This window comes from Pelecanus crispus, chromosome 1 (assembly GCF_030463565.1).
Source record: "Pelecanus crispus isolate bPelCri1 chromosome 1, bPelCri1.pri, whole genome shotgun sequence".
NCBI classification, from domain to species: domain Eukaryota; kingdom Metazoa; phylum Chordata; class Aves; order Pelecaniformes; family Pelecanidae; genus Pelecanus; species Pelecanus crispus.
The window spans coordinates 67,961,253-67,977,927 of record NC_134643.1 but is presented as its reverse complement, the minus strand read 5'-3'; the positions used below and the strand labels follow the sequence as shown (position 1 = coordinate 67,977,927).

General features: G+C 36.6%; 1 protein-coding gene across 3 annotated transcripts in view; it reads left to right on the top strand.

The window, feature by feature from the left end:
• The window catches only part of DNM1L (dynamin 1 like), a 40,828-nt gene extending 26,197 nt beyond the window's left edge, over positions 1-14,631 (top strand). For 2 of the 3 annotated variants that reach the window (XM_075728077.1, XM_075728078.1), the window contains 11 exons: positions 1-207; positions 407-527; positions 1,897-2,052; positions 2,175-2,264; positions 3,249-3,341; positions 4,919-4,975; positions 6,188-6,265; positions 8,577-8,744; positions 9,415-9,524; positions 12,033-12,192; positions 13,751-14,631. In XM_075728077.1, the coding sequence (XP_075584192.1) occupies positions 1-207; positions 407-527; positions 1,897-2,052; positions 2,175-2,264; positions 3,249-3,341; positions 4,919-4,975; positions 6,188-6,265; positions 8,577-8,744; positions 9,415-9,524; positions 12,033-12,192; positions 13,751-13,807 (1,297 nt within the window). In that variant the 3' untranslated portion in view covers positions 13,808-14,631. The remainder of the gene's footprint in view (positions 208-406; positions 528-1,896; positions 2,053-2,174; positions 2,265-3,248; positions 3,342-4,918; positions 4,976-6,187; positions 6,266-8,576; positions 8,745-9,414; positions 9,525-12,032; positions 12,193-13,750) is intronic. The other variant, XM_075728079.1, reaches the window with a different exon arrangement.
• The last annotated feature ends 2,044 nt before the right edge of the window (positions 14,632-16,675 follow it).

Below are 16,675 nucleotides of genomic sequence, written 5' to 3'. Positions count from 1 at the left end.
ACTACTGATGCATCATATCAGGGATTGTTTGCCAGAACTGAAAACCAGAATCAATGTTTTAGCTGCTCAGTACCAGTCTCTACTAAACAGCTATGGGGAGCCTGTTGAGGACAAAAGTGCCACTTTATTGCAGCTTATTACCAAATTTGCCACAGAATATTGTAACACTATTGAAGGAACAGCAAAATACATAGAGACTTCAGAGCTGTAAGTACCAAATGGTTTTCTAGAATATTGATGGAGCAGTTAGATTGACCCACTGGCTCTTGGTGGCTTTCATTCGCAATACTACTACACTAGAGCTTAACATACTCAAAATACGTTTGAATCCAAATAACTGCAAAAAATGTTTGCAATGAGAACTTTTTTCATGTTTTCTGCTTCAGTTGTTACTTTATTCTTTCAGATGCGGTGGAGCCAGAATCTGTTACATTTTTCATGAGACCTTTGGAAGAACTTTAGAATCTGTTGACCCACTGGGTGGCCTTAACACAATTGATATTCTGACTGCCATTAGAAATGCTACCGTGAGTGTTCTTCTGTATTTCTAAGAGTTGTTGCTATATATTGGATTTGAAGATAAGGTTTCAACAAATTTGTGCTCCTTCAGTCCTGTGAATTAGTGATCTCAGCTGAATGAGTTAAAATTAAGAGGCTGAATCCTGCTTTTTGGTATTTTAAGTGGAAAAATTACAATATCCAAATTTGCAGCCATTATCGGATATGGATTGAGTTTAAGGTGAATGCTTACCTCTCATTACTGTTATTTACAGGCTGAAATAAAGCTCAGGCCCAGCTTTGGCAACCCTATGCTGAAGCTATTAGATATTACAGAAATTGTGATGGAAGACTGCCTCTGTATTCATTTTGCATTAAGCACTTCTGTTAGTTATGAAGACTCGGTCTGAGATGTATGGGCTAGGACACATTCAGGTATTTTAATTCTATATAAGGGACACAACTCTTCAGTGGTTCAGTGTTTACATGACAGATTTGGTTTCTTGTGAATATGGGAATTGGTGTTGCTAAGAGTTAACGGAGTAAGTTCACTTAAATTTTGCAGTGTATAGAATGCTCACTCCTTAGAGCTTGACTTTGGATGTCAGACATGTAAGTCTGCTTTTGTACTGTGTTCTTTTGGGTGCAGATAGTCAGGTTTCTGCATGGTCAATAGTTACTCAAACTTCGGACGCATTAGGTACTCTGTGCCAATGATCTGTGTGCCTGCTCTTATCCTTCTGTAAATGTAAAACACAAAACAGCATTTAGTAAGAGGAGAGATGTCTTGCTTTTATATGACATATCACATCTTTGTGTTTCTAAAGTGTTAATTAAAAAAGGAAATTTCAGGTAAAGAATGTTTTATGTATAGCTAAGGATTGGTCTGTATGGACATAAATGAAATTATCACAAACACTGTAAATCAGTGACACTGTAATATGATTATACTTAACAGAAAACCCATCTACCTTGCAGCAAGAGCTGTATGCCCACGACTGTCAAATAAATAATTGTAACTTGTCTCTATGAAGTTAGGAGGAGAATGTCTTTGCCTTCATAATAAATTTCATTTAAACTTGAATCCACAAACATGAAAAGAATTGTTCATAGTTGTAAGCCTAGAGTGACATTAGTAGGTAGAAATGAAGATTCTGTAAGGATGCTGGTTAATCATTATTTAACACAAAGTTTGCCTTAAAGGTAATAACTGTATTTTATAGCTTTTATTTTTAAATATTCTTGTAACATATTTTATTCTTAAGACCTCTTCTGAGTGTTCTTTTGGGTGCGAGCACTGTGACCTGATTTATTCTGGGCTTCATGAGCTACTACTTCTTAGAAATGCATATTGTTTTAATACACAATTCAGCAGCTTTTTCCCTCCTTTTGAACTAGGGTCCCCGTCCTGCCTTGTTTGTTCCTGAAGTTTCATTTGAATTGCTGGTAAAAAGGCAAATCAAACGTTTAGAAGAACCTAGCTTGCGCTGTGTGGAGCTGGTTCATGAAGAAATGCAGAGGATTATCCAGCATTGTAGTAATTACAGTACACAGGTAAAAATGCACGTTTTAGAATTATGTTTGTAATTGTTGGGCTTTTTTTCCCCCCACTTCCCTAAAAAAATCTGGAAGTCTCATCAGTAAATTGTTTTTTGTTTGTTTTGTTTTGTTTTTAGGAATTATTGAGGTTTCCTAAATTGCATGATGCCATAGTTGAAGTAGTAACTTGTCTTCTGCGTAGAAGACTTCCTGTCACAAATGAAATGGTAATTTTCCATCTATAATTTTGCTGGAAAAAAATGTGTGTTTTCTGGAGTCTTTCTTGATGCTTCTGATTGCTCTGTAGTGTCAGGAACCCAAATTCCTAAAGGATTTTTAACTTATATTTGTTAAATAGCTAGGTATTTAATATCTACATGGTTTGAAACTTCTTCTATATTAGAAGATAGATACAGAAGAAACAAAGGGGTGGGGGGAAGCTGCTTCAGCTTATTGTCCCCTGTGTTTCAATTTCCATAGAAGAATTTTACTAAAACTTGGATTTAACATCTCCTGGTCTTTCTCACATAGGTATATTTCCTTCCCTTGTAACAGAAGCTGTGCATTTACTGTAAAGTTTGGGATACAGTGGTGAAAATGTAAATTATAATCCTATTCTGTGTGTTTCGGAGATGAAAGCAACACAAAATGTTGATTTTGCCCTTTAACTAGAGAGAACTAAAAATTCAACTTCTGGCTTTGAGGAAATATGTTTTAATATAAAAGTCTGCTTTGGTTGCTTATTGGGGAGGAAACAGTGTTTCAGTTACTGACTTTGCATATGTTTGATGTGAAAAGCAAAAATTGTTCTGTATGCTCACTCCCCCATAGTGAGCCATCTCTCACTGGTTCAAATGTTGTATGTGGCTTGTGGCTGAAGGATGACTCTATAGCTCACTTCATTACCATACAGCTTATACTCATTAAATTGCTGAGTTTTGTTAATTTATTGCTGGAGAGGGGTTAGCTTGATGAAGCTAACAAGTTACTGATGTAACATCCAAAATGCCTGAAGGTCTGAATGTATTGCAATGAATGAATGAACTCCCTTCTTGCCTTCTGGATCAGAACTTTAATGTCTTTGAGGCAGGAAGAACCATCTTTTGCTATGGGCAGTTAGACTACGCTTTCTAGCATTGTAGGTCATTGCTCTTCACTAGCATTAGATTCACTCACTGAATTCTTGAACTGTGAATGACATTGCGTTGCAGGTTCATAATCTAGTGGCCATTGAGTTAGCTTATATCAATACCAAACATCCAGACTTTGCTGATGCCTGTGGTTTAATGAATAACAACATAGAGGTAAGAAAATACATTCTCTTAAAGTCTTTTGACTCCTTTAAGTGAGAGCCTAAATAATTGGTAAAAGAACAAATGCTTCAATTTCTTTCATTGAAGCACGGTTCTACACTTTGAAGTATAAAAATGTGATATATCACAAATATGGTGTATACTTTTATTTTGCGATCTGTTGATTTGTTAGATTTATATTGTGTATTACATTCAGGAACAGTGGTTGGTATTACACTGAAAGCAATTCTGCCTGTATTTCTGTCTGGAAAGTAAGATGGGTACCTAATTGAGTATTTGCTATTAAATGAAATTTTTGGAAGAGAAACTTTAAATAGATAGTAGTTAAATACTCTTTAATGTTGAAGCAACTGCATTTTGTCTCCGACAGCATGTATCAATAGCTATAATGTTCCTCTCATTCATCAAAGGATAATACAAGTATTGTTTCCTCTATTCAGGTTCTAGTTTCTGCTTCCTTTCGGCATTGTTCTTGAATCTCTGTGTTACCATGCTTCAGTCTCCCTAAGACAATTTTCATCATCAATCTCCCATAAGCCTTTTCCAATTTCAGTAGTCTTTCTGCTTTTCAAGCCCAGCTTTGATAATATTTGTTGCTGTCATCATCCTATAGAAGCAGTTGTTCTACAACTGATCTGCTCAATTCTTTCTTGCAGTCTGATTTTGTTGCAGTACTTCATCCATCTGGCTAAGAGCTTGCTAATATCCTTGTGTTCCTCTGCTTATCTAACACATTCTTTCATAGTAGTGTTCTTTTTTTAAATGCTTATGTTACCATTTCTGCTTTTTAGTTCTAACCTTTTACTTTCTTCTATACATAAATTTTGTATTGACTAGGTATGCAATTGAATTTGCCTTGGTAGACTGCTCTTGAATCTAGTTCAGAAACAATGTGTGTGCAAACTGTTGTGAATACAAAAATTAGGACTTTGTGAAGTTGAACAAATGAGATTATTGTATTATTGTGTGTTACTGAAACTAGTTCTTTCCCAACATTTTCCTGAACAGGACACTGAAATATTTGGAGAAACAAAGCACGTAAAACATCTTACCTTTATTCAGTGGACAACAATTCTTAACTTCAACAAAAATCAGATTTTTGTTTGTCCTGATTTGCTTCAAATTCTGTTTTGCTATAAAGTGAATTCTGCCGCCTCCTTCTTCCTTTTGGGCTAATCATACTTAACCCTACTGGCCACAGAACCAAATCCTTTTAGATTACTTTGAAGATTTAAAGCTTAATGAGGGCTATAGGGTATCTATGCTGAGCCAAACTGTGTAGCTTTGATATTGTTTTTTTAAAGGCTCTAGTTTTGATTACGGAGTGTGTTGCAAAATGTTTTGCAGAAGTTTTTATATTGAGAATTTATTTTTGACCAGGTAATCAGAGTAGTTTTAACCAAATAACTGAGGTTTTTGTAGGATCATAGTATGACTACATGACACTGGATGAGATTAAATTGCTAGTGTTTGTCTCTAAAATGTAAGTCATCTGTAAAATATGAATCTTGCATATGTGTTGATACAGAGTAATACGTAATTGAGGTCTTGCTGGATTGTTTTTAAAGGAACAAAGGCGTAACAGGTTAGCCCGGGAATTGCCTTCTGCTGTGCCACGAGACAAGGTAAGTAAATGTTGATTTTTATTTATTTATTCATGCAAAGTTTAATGCATTCTTCTTTGATCCAATCTAAGTATTGGAAACTTTGGTATGCTGCCGTAGTAACAGTCTTGGGAGCTTCCAGATACTGACTTTTTTCTTTCAATTTCATAAGATGGAAGCGGAATGTTATTTTCTTCTTCCAAAGATGCAATTTTTGGCAGGTTTTAAATCTGGGATTTTTGAAGACTTGCCTATAAATTTACATTAATATTACACTTATTACCTGATGGTCATCTGAGGTAAGGCTTAAAATGCCTGCAGATGTCAAAGAGGGAGTCAGAACCTGCATCCTTAAATTTATGGCTGACACACACTGATTTCAAAGGGTAAACAAGTGATTTAAAATATTCAGTGTGACGACATAGTGACTTGGTGGTTGGGTTTTTTTTTAGGTCACTCTTAAAACTGCAATTTATTGCAGTCTTGCTTTCTTTGGGAGAAGATGGTGGAGGTGACATTTTCAGTTGATCATCATAATCCAGTCGTGTATTCTGTCTCTGGAGCTTGTTTAGTTTTACCGGGTTTTGGGATTAGTTCAATGACAAGTAAGTACATGGGTGGAAGAAGCGGTGTCATGGAAAACACTGCCTGGCTGTAGAAGTGAATGGTCTGACAATCAGCTGGAATTTTAGACAGTTAGGTATTTAATATTAGGTGAAGTATTTAGAATCCAAATGTACAGAATACAGTTTAAGCTCCTCAAAGGTTGTAACAGGAGTTAATACAGCTGATAGAAATCAGTTCATTAAGTTTGTTAGCTTAAAAAGTGAGACAAAGTCCCAGAATGGATCTAATATTACTGCCTTTCATCAGCAGAAGCCAGCTGATGAATGAACTGGGAATTTAAGGTACCTGTCTAGAGAGTGCTTTCAGTGCTCTTTGATCCTTCTTTTTATTGACTTCATGTTTGTCGCCAGTGTAGGAGCTGAAAAGAAATTGAAGGCCAGATAAGCCAAAAGTCTCTTAACTGTCTTGGAGATGCTTTTTTTTTTTTCTTTTCTTTTTTCTGCTTATTATTGCTGTTTTGCTTGCAAATTCAAAATATTTTCTTCTCTGGATTTTTAAAGAAGCTAGTAGGTAAAAGTGTATGAAATTTGCTAGGTAGATTTGGTGGTCTTCAGTTGAATTTTTTTTTTTTTTTTCCCCCTCCCTGCATTTTTTTACCTTCTTTAGTCTACTAAAGCTCCAGGTGCATTGACACCTGCTTCCCAGGAGACTGTTACTGCTGCTTCTGCTGAGGCTGATGGCAAGGTCTGTCTTGATTTTTCCTATAAGCACTGCATGCACATTTCTGTTGTGGTGCACCGCAGATACTATGGAAAGCAGTTTGTATTTAGTGCTCTGTCACTGACACAGTATGCCTTACATAGTATAGGCTACTTGGCATTACTGATTTTAGTATGTGCAGTGGCAGGTAAAGATGTGCCATTAGGTGGCAAAGTCACTGCTTTCTGTTTGAACTCTTGGTTGCAATATATTGTGGTGTAACTGCAGCACAATTTGCCTCAAACTGTAGTCAGTAGGTTGTTTGGTGCAATAGTATTGTAATCAAAAGTGTTCAGCATGGTTGTTAAACTGCATGTTTTTAATGTGTTGACAGTTAAAGGAGGAGGACAGAAGATAAACTAAAAATGCGAGTTTCCTGCTTCCTACAGGGAATCCTTACAGGCTTTGTTCAGAATGAACCTCCTTTTTGTTGTTTCACATAATCGTTCAATCCCTGGTTTACTTATATTCGTGAAATGTGTTCTGCAGTGTTTTGTTTTGTTTTTTTTTTTTTTTACACCATGCTCTCTCTCATGTTAAAATAACAGCTGATTACTGTAAAGACTGTTTTGCTAATTGCTTTCACTTGGAGTCAGAAAAGATGGGTAGTCAGAAATTTGTGTATTGGGAGTACCAAGAGGACTCAGGCTTTCTGCTTCATTGCATATGCACATCCAGCTCCTAGTGCAAAGCTGCCATTTCTGTCCTGAACAAAGTAGTTAGTCAAAATCTAGTCAGTAGTAGAATTTTAAGTATTATTTTCATCAGAGTTTTAGAGGTTCTGATATGCTGCAAGCATTAAAAAGAAATTCGGGTACTGTGAGGATGCCGTTGTGACTTAAGAAGTTGCAGGAAGCTGCCAAAGTTGGTTTAATTTGTGTTTCCCACAAAACGTGTCCTTTATTAGGTGGTACATACTCAACACACTTTTTCTTGTGAAAGAATGTAGCTTTGTTTCTGAAACTACTTTGAAGATAGAGGAGCCTCCACAGTAATACTGAATGAGAGTGGCATAGGGATTTTTGCCATTTTGAATAGCTGTCTTGCAATCAGAAATAATGTAATGGAGCTTTCCTCATCAATGGTTCTCTCTTATTAGCAGAGGTTGATGTGAATTCTTATAGTGTATTTTTTACAGTGCCTCTGAACAGTTGTGCAATTTTAATAAAATTTCTGATGTGCACAGTTTAGCTGGGTTTCCTCCTAGTATGGGACTGTTGGTATTCTGTTTGCCGTGCTTGGTTTCTCGCTTTTTTTTTTTGACTCAAGATCAGCCTGTGGTGTGTTAATTGTAAACACAATAGATAAATTTAGCTTATTTCCTCCTATATCTGAAACAAGACATGAGTAGTTAGTAGTTCAGAGCCTTGAATGGCCTTGAATGTTTTTCAAACAGCAATAGATTTTTAAAGCAGATTAGTAAATAGAGTGGATACTAGGCTTATGGAAGGGTACAAAATAAAAATTACCACTGTTCTACATCAAAATAAACTCTCTTTTTTAAAAAAAAAAACAAACTAATTTAACATGTGGTGGATACCATCTACTAATATTTCTTTTGTTCAGTGATTCCTAATGTTTAAGAGTTGGGTGTTTATGTCCTTTTCTCCAGAGATTAGTGAGTCGTTCTTGTCTGGAACTTCCTAGAAACTCTGATCTTCACTTCCAGAGGATGGAGAGTTTTTTTTTTTGTTTTGATTTGGTAGAAAAAAAGCCTTCTGTAAATTGAGGTCTAGCTGCACAAATATGTTCATAGCTGTGGCTACCTGGAAACATAAATGTGCATTACTGTTACAAAGCTGTTACTTTAAGAAACTTCAGTTTATATTTAAATAAAATACCAAAGAATTGAAATTCAAGTCCTCCAAGAGCTGTGGCGATCTTCAAAACGTACTTTCAGAATGGTCCTGAAAGTATAGGTTGTATTGCTCCAAGTATGTATGGTAAAAGTGGTAAAAGCCACATGATTCAGGAAGACCATTCTGTATTTCAGAAGTGATTTGTAGACCCTTAAAATGCTGGAGAGCTTGTCTATGTGAGGCATTTTCATACCATTGTTAGGAAGAATGTGAGTTTTACAAGCTTTCATTTTACTGGTACTTTGTGTCAGCTGTAAGCAGCAAAGGGGGAACAAAGGTAGGGAATGTGAAAAATAGAATGAAGGGAATATAGATATGAAAGTCTCGTTTTTAGTGAGTTTTACCTGTAGCTCAGTAATAGCAGATTTGATCAGACACTGCTTTGCACTGCCCAAGTTCTAACTCTCCAACGTTTCTTCATTGTGCTGTTTGTGCAGACCGCTCCCGGAGCAGGAGATACATCTCAGGAGCCTGGAACAGGCAACTGGAGAGGAATGCTGAAACCCTCAAAAGCGGAAGAGGCATCGGCAGAGGAAAAATCCAAGCTAGCTGCAGCCCTACCTGCTAGTCCTCAAAAAGGACATGCTGTAAACCTATTAGATGTGGTGAGTCATGAAAGACGAATACCTTCTCTTCGTAGTTCAGGCTCAGGAAAGGAAACATGCGAATTCCGTGTCTTGCAACTTCGCTACTAATACACGGTATCTTTGTAAATAGTTACCACTATAGGGACAGGGAGCTCTAGCCAGTCTCTTCTGCTTTCCTGCTTGCCCAATCCTTCATCTTTCCCCCCCACCAGTTTCACCATATGATTTGGGATAACTGGCTTCCTTTGACAAATTCCCGTGCAAGTGAACTCCTTGTCTAGATCACTCTTTGTACAGAAACAAATCTCAACTCATGTCTTAACTTGAATTCCTGCTCTTTTTTGCTGAAGCTGGGATTTTTATATTAGAGGAAAAGAATCATTAAAGACGAAAACCTTTTAAGTTAAAAGTAGATGGAGATCCTTTAAGTGTTTGAGAGTTTAGTTTCTTCAGTGAGCTTTTAAAAAAAATGTAGTAGTGGTGCCCTCTGACCTTTTTTCCCAGATGGATTTTGACATGTCTCTTAATTTTATTTCTGAAAAATTACAGGTTTGTTGCAAGACAGGTTACATCTGTCAAACTATCAGACTAAAAGAGCAATAGTTTATTTTAGACTCCACAGTTTGAGTTTTATTTACTTATGCAAATGAGCAGAATTGGTAAACTGAGGCTTTTATTTTTTACATAGCCTGTACCTGTTGCACGCAAACTTTCTGCCCGTGAGCAACGAGATTGTGAAGTGATTGAACGACTTATTAAATCTTACTTCCTTATTGTCAGGAAGAACATTCAGGACAGGTAAAACAAAACTTCCTAGAAATGTTTAAGACATACAAATGTTGTGGTATCTCAAGGGTCATGTATACAATCTTGTTATTTTATCATGTTCTTATGTTTGTAAGCAGGGAGAAAATACAATTTTTTTTTTTTTATATATATATATAAGGGGCAGCAGCAGTAAAACTTAACCCTTTATAGAATTAAGTGTGAAGAAGCACTTATTTACTCTAATGGTTTGAGTTCTGTATTATATTAAGTGAAAGGTTTAATTATTTGGGAGATGCCTGCTTTTCTGGAGGATACTGCAATTCAGATGGATTATTTGCAGCAAATAACTGGAATGAACTCTAGGTGCTGTGTTGCCCTGACAGAACTTAGCTTTGCATCCTGTTATTTCAAATGGGAAGGTCAAATAAGAACCACTGCAGCTAAATTTTCTAGTACTTAGCTATAAGGATGGAAATAGCATAAAAGTGATGTTTCTGCTATGTGCAGTTATGGACAATGCCTTTGCTTTGCTTAGGTCTTTGTGGAAAGGCCTAACTTTATATAAATATAAATATATATATATATATATATATGGGAAATTTTGGGAGAAATGGGGGAATCCAGAGCCCGGGGTTTAGGGCAGATTAGTGCAGTCATAAAAGTTTTACTCTATCCAGTAAACTAATATTCTCCTCAATAAAATTTTTAATATTTCGTGGCAGGGAATTGCTTTGTTTACCTTAATTTTACTGCAGTGTTAGTACTAGTAGTGTTACCTCCTTGTGTACTCTAAAGAAACCCTTCACATTCTTTGCAGTAAATATGCATATGTAACGAAAAAATAAAATGCTATCTTGAGCATTATAAATTTGTTGTATTAGGAAATCCTCACCTAATTCAGAAATATTTTTAGGAAATACCTCTTGAAGATGGTACTCATGTCCATCCCATATCATACTTGCAGAAATAATTCGGCCTCTTTTTTGGATGGTTTGGATGGTATCTGTACCCACACAGCTTTGAACAAGAGTTTTGGGTTGCTTTCACTCTTAGCCACGTGACTTCTAAAATATTCTAGGCTTCTTTCGTAAGCTCTTCTTTCGGTAGAACTTGCAATATATTGGCTTGAAAGAAGAATGTAAATTGAACTACTTGAGTACTAATAGATCTATGTGGTCTCATCTTGATTTCCCAGAAGTCCTCCCACAACTGGGTAGTGAAGAACCATAAAGCAGCAGAATGTAGTGGGAAAAATTCCCAGCCAAACTTGGGAGTGTGATTCCAAAAGCTCAGATGTGTTGATGGATCTTGGTTGATCTTGGGTCTGGCTGTTTAGAATTACATGGTCCTTGTCAAGTTAATTCTGCAGTGACAATTGCAGCACTCTAAGAATGAGCAAAAACTCCTTATCTGCCTTGATTTAGACTTAGGGCTATGGGCATATGAGAAGACTGATATGGTCACTACTTAATGAGTCAGTACTGATTATACATGAACTCCCAGTCCACTCTAGTTCCAAAATACTGCTGCTAAGAACTATACCAACATGGTTGCCTAAACTAATATGTTTTATTTCTCAGCTGGGAATAACCATCAGTATTTTTATGGTTAGCTACTGTCACTCTGATGAAATAACCTGAGGTGCACTAATTCAGTTTTTGATCCTGTGTTTATATCCCCAGATTTTGGTACTGCATTAGTATGCAGATTTTGGTACTGCGTTAATACGATGATTTGATTTGTGTCAATACTCATGTAAATATTTCCCCCACTTTTTCAAAAGAGTACTGCTACACATATCCTAACTCTTAATGAAAATCAGGTTCAGCTAGATTCAATACTTGGAATCTTTTTCAGGAAGCTTAGTGGCATGGAAATCGGAGCTAAGACAGTGGTTTCTTTCAGGTGTTTGAGCCTGACATAAAGCTGGAAAGTATTGCTCTACGGATTCTGTAGTGTCTTTCTGATGGATTGTTCTTGATTCTCATTGGTTGCTGCCTGCGTCCATTCCAGACAAACACATTTTTCGTACTTTAACTCCATTTGCAGTTTTAAATTGCCCTCACATTATGCTCTCTGATATCAGAGATAATGTGGCCCAGTGTTTGAACAGTGATTCTGTTTTCAGTTCATCTGCTAAGATTGGATATATGAATTCTTTCTTTGCTTCTTTCTCATTCACAAATTAAGATTGATTCTAGGGTTGAAATAGTTAGCTTTTTGTCATGCCTAGCACAGTGGAGACTCAGGTTGGTCTCTAGTGAGCAAAGTAATTTATTCTTATTTTTTACACTATATATGTTCATATTCTTTACAGTGGAGCTATCCTATTTGGAAGAAATTCAACAGCTCATAAATTGCACGAGCTACTGCATTTATGTGAGAGAGAGAGTGTTTTTATTTATGGTAGCGGTAAATTCCTGGTAGTCTGAGCCAAGGTTGTGTGTAGGCACTTTCTCATACTGTGCATTCTTCAATCTAGAACAGACCTGGTTTTGAATAATTCTTTCTGAAGAAACAATCTTTATGTGCTTGCAGTGTGCCAAAGGCAGTGATGCATTTTCTGGTGAACCATGTGAAAGACACTCTTCAGAGTGAACTGGTAGGCCAGCTGTATAAATCCTTGTTGTTGGATGACCTTCTGACGGAATCTGAGGACATGGCACAGCGCAGAAAAGAGGCAGCTGACATGCTAAAGGTATTAAAAAGACAGGACCTCATGGGAGTAGTTAATTAAATTGAAACCATATAAATGTGAGATTTTTTTTGAAAACTTACCTGCCTTTTTTCTTTGCTGCTTTTTAAGAGTATGTCAGTGTATTATTTCTCTCTGCTAGAGGAATTACAAACAATATGTGACCAGAAAGTATTATGTAGATCGAGTAGTTGGGAAGAGGTGACAAACTGTATTTTGGGTGTAAAGCTGAAACTCTAATCTGCTGTTATTTTCAATTACACATTTGGTTTTAATAATTTGCTTTTGTTTAACTTTATAATATTCGGCAGTTCTCTTTAGGGGGATTAAACTTCCAGAGTTTTAAGTGCCGTTCATGTGTATGCTTCACCCAGAGCCTACTGGCAACGGCTGGTGTATCTAGACAGTACCCCATAATATCAACAGTGGGAATGTTGGGACTCGCTGATGATGACCCCTGTGTACATCTGTATGACAGTGCGTCGGTGACATGTCTGTGTTCACAGAGCTCTTCATTTCTTCATTGTTCAGTTATGTGGTATATCAGAGTCTGCTACAGCTGCAGCAGAAATACGCTGCTTTGGATTGAACTGCATAGAAGAGTCCCTCTGCCAGTTCAGCTCACTGAAAAAGTAGCAAGAGGTGCTTCTCTCTTGTATGCAGTGTGGTCACACAGTGCGTGTTTGAGGGATTGGATACCCTGAGATACCGCTTGTCCACAACTACCTGCAGCAAGTTTAATCTTTGCTATTATATGATCAACATTTGAGTGAGGGGAACTGTCTGTTAACAGTCTTTTAAACTGTGAACTTTGTAGGGCCAAACTCATAGCTCAGATTTCCCCAAATTGGAGTAGTACTTTAAATAATTAGTTTTAGTTGGTATTAAATTACTGTAATTTATTTATTCTAATTTATTATTAAATTCTAAATAAATTATTTCTTTAAATTATTACATATAAATTATTAAATAATGAATATTAGTTGGTATTCTGAGCTTTTAAATTTGCAAACTTTAGCATGCTAGACTAATGAATGCATCAGAATGCTAAAAGTTATATAAAATACGTACAGTTTCCCTTTTATTTTGAGGAAAGTTTAAACCTGTGTGTGGTGAAAAAGGCTGCCCTTCTTGACAATTTATTTATAAATACAAAATGTTAAGACAAACATAGGTGTTACTTATTGGGAACACTGAGTATGTAAAAGTTGCTTAAACGATGGCACTGAGCTCTTTTTGCTTCTAACTGGAAGTTCAGCTTTCAATTAACTTTTCATCCTTATCTCTCTAGAGAAGTGATTTAATGACACCTGTGCGAAGTTTTACCATTACCTGTTGCTTTGTAGTATTTTCCACTTGCCTAATCTTTTGCAGATGTAAGGAGGCTTCAGAGTTGTTTAATCACTGTTGTTGTAGGTCATTACTACTCATTTCATAATGAAAATTATTAGCTTTAATTTGATTTTTAACATCACACCTCCTAGACTGCTGCTGTTCTCTCTCTGAGAACTGTCTTCAGAAAAACTAAATACCTTTGGCTTTTCTGTCTTTCTGTGTGCAGGCCCTGCAGCGAGCCAGTCAGATCATTGCAGAGATACGCGAGACACATCTTTGGTGAAGACTGTACCAGCCACACTATTTATATGCATTGGAGGTTACATTGACTTGAAAATTGCTAGGCATGGTATACGGAGTAGAACTTTTATTTATGAACTCTTATCTGTGTACTGCAACTGTGTAAATCTGTCATGTAAAGACAGTCAGTTTGATTTGCAGACAGAAAAATATGCTGTATTTTGCAAATGAGTCGTATTTAATCCACATAATAAATGGCTCTAAATGTTTCCTTACCAGCTTTCTGGTGCACATTAAAGCAGACCAAGTCTACTGTCTCAGTGACAGTCTCATTTGAACTTGGGGAAAAAACGTTAAAGTTCCAGTGCCTGACTTGCTAAACAGGTTGCCTGTGGTTAAGATGGACGGTGTAGTCTTGTGGCATAGTTTTAAGCTGCTTTTATAATAGAAGTTTAAATACTGTGAAGAGAAGAGAGCACCGAGTATTTTCTTTCATGAATATATTGCATGCACTATGACAGATGGAGGTATCAATTTTATAGCACAGTAGAGATGTCTACCGTATTACTATGTATGTGTCTCCCCATTTTTTTTCCCCAAATGTTAAAACTGCAGACAAACCTTTGAACTTCATTTAATGGAACATCATGTAGGAAGAATTAGCCTGGAGCTTGCGAACAGTAACAGCCTACTAAAAAGTGGGTGCAAAGTTATTCATGTGCACTGGAGCTTGTGTATAAATGTTGGGGATTACAATCAGGTACAAAACCACCTTCCCCTTCTTCCCCCCTGGGACCAAGCCCCTGGACCATCCAATAGTAAATTTGTTCTGGCAGAACTGAAAAATAAAAACAGATTTCAAAACTGTTACGGGATATTAAGTGTTTCTTTTAAAAACAGATTAAGTTGGCCAGGGAGAAGGGGATCCCCACACCTTCTTCCAGATTTTGGAATGTATGACAGTATGAAAGAAAGTCTATGGGATTGGAATACTTACACCAGAAATTACAGTTACTTTTGAAGAGATTTTACTGTGCTGTAAGTAGCTTTTTTTTTTTTTTGAGGACAATCCCTAAATTCCATAATTACGGAATTTTAGGTTGGAAATAAAGTTGATGAGTTACTTTATTCTGATTATAATTCATACAGATAAATAGTGATCACATTACCTTTAAAAAGTAAACATTTTAATTTTTATGAATAAAAATATATTTGAACTGCAGCTAGCACACTTGCATGTACTTTTCAAGCAGATTCACTTTTCTATAAAGTAAAAATGTTTACTATGGTGTTGCTCATATTTTATATCTTTAACAAAACTTGCATGAAAAACAGGATGCTGCTGTTAACATCCGTGGCTTGCTTTTATGATATTGGGCCAATATAAGTGAAGTTTTTATTACCATATTCAGTCCCTTCCCCATTTCATTGGTTAAGAGAAACAGAATTCTTTTTGTAAGCTGCTGAAGAGTGAAAATTTAAAGGCTGTTCAGACCTCAGTTGACAAGAAGGTCTGCTTAAAAGTGTATTTTTCTCATGGTAATCTTTCCTTTGGCACCAATATAAGAACAAGGAGCTAAGTCTGACAGATGCAACTTTTGGATACTTCTGTGCATGATCTGAACTCATTCATGCAGAACACGGAAATATTTTCTGTGGTTTTAAACAGCCTGAAATGTCATGAGGCATGCCTTACGTGCAACGAATATGAAGGGAGTAATTTTAACTTCTTGCATTGTGTCCAGGGACGGTAGTTCTCGGATGTAAGAAATGGGACTGTAGTGGAGTTGGAATTGGGAGCCGCTTTTCACATCAGTTTTGGTGAACAGTGAAGGCTTTTAATAGTTTTGTCAAAATCATTACCTTTCTGGTTGGAATTCACTTGATACCTCTCTCGCTTGGACTTTGGACATCTAGGAAGTATGTTTTCAACAAGGGAGAGCCGTCCATAAGTGACCTGCTAGCTAAGCTTTAACACCCAAAGCTCAGTCCACGCTCTTTTGTGCAGAAACATCCCAACTTGCAAAGTTTTGCAATGCTGCATAAAGGAAATGAATTCCATTTATGAAAAAATTCCTGCAAGTGATAACCGTCTCTGTAATGTCATGTGAAATTTCCACCGTGTTGATTTGTTTTTTGAAATGTTGGGACTTTTTTCCTTTAAGTTTCACGCAAATTTTCAATTTGTGAGTGCCGAGAAATGACCTTGATTTGTAATCCTTAATGCAAGTCTTTCAGAATCCATGCTGTAACAATGCTGTTATTAAATAAACAGATTAATACACAAAATTAATTATCCCAGAATAAAGTTTTGACCTGACTTGTAGTTCAGGTGGCAGGACTTACATGCTGGTACAAGTCAATAGTACAACTACGTGTATTTGTACAGCCTCACATATATTTGCACTTGCCCACATGCAGTTCTGCGCTGTGAGTTCTTGTAGAGTTGCAGAAGTAATAGCGTAGACAGGCTGCTGGTGGCTATTAATGGTTTTTAAGCCACCTGTTGTCTGGATTTGAACTAAAATACTCAAAATGCTACAGTTGCTGCCACCATGAAAAGAAATTACGTGGAAACTATGGAAAAAAGCCTAATGAAGGCAGCAACTGAAAAATTCCCGGATTAGGCTGATGGTTGACAAATGCCTTCTCGTTCCCCTTATTTCAACTAGCAATCCTTCTGTCATCAATGCAGGAATTTCAGCTGACTTAAAAGGACTTGCATCCAGTGAAACACACAATCATGGGGGAGAATAAGCACTGTAGCCAAGTTTAGATTAGTACATGTCTGACATTAATACCTGACCTATGTGTGGTGCTACTGTAAATAAAGCATGGTATCCCTATGTGAACAGAGTTTGTCAGTAAGTTACTTGGGTTTTTTAGTAGTTGGCTTTGGATTTCAGTTAGT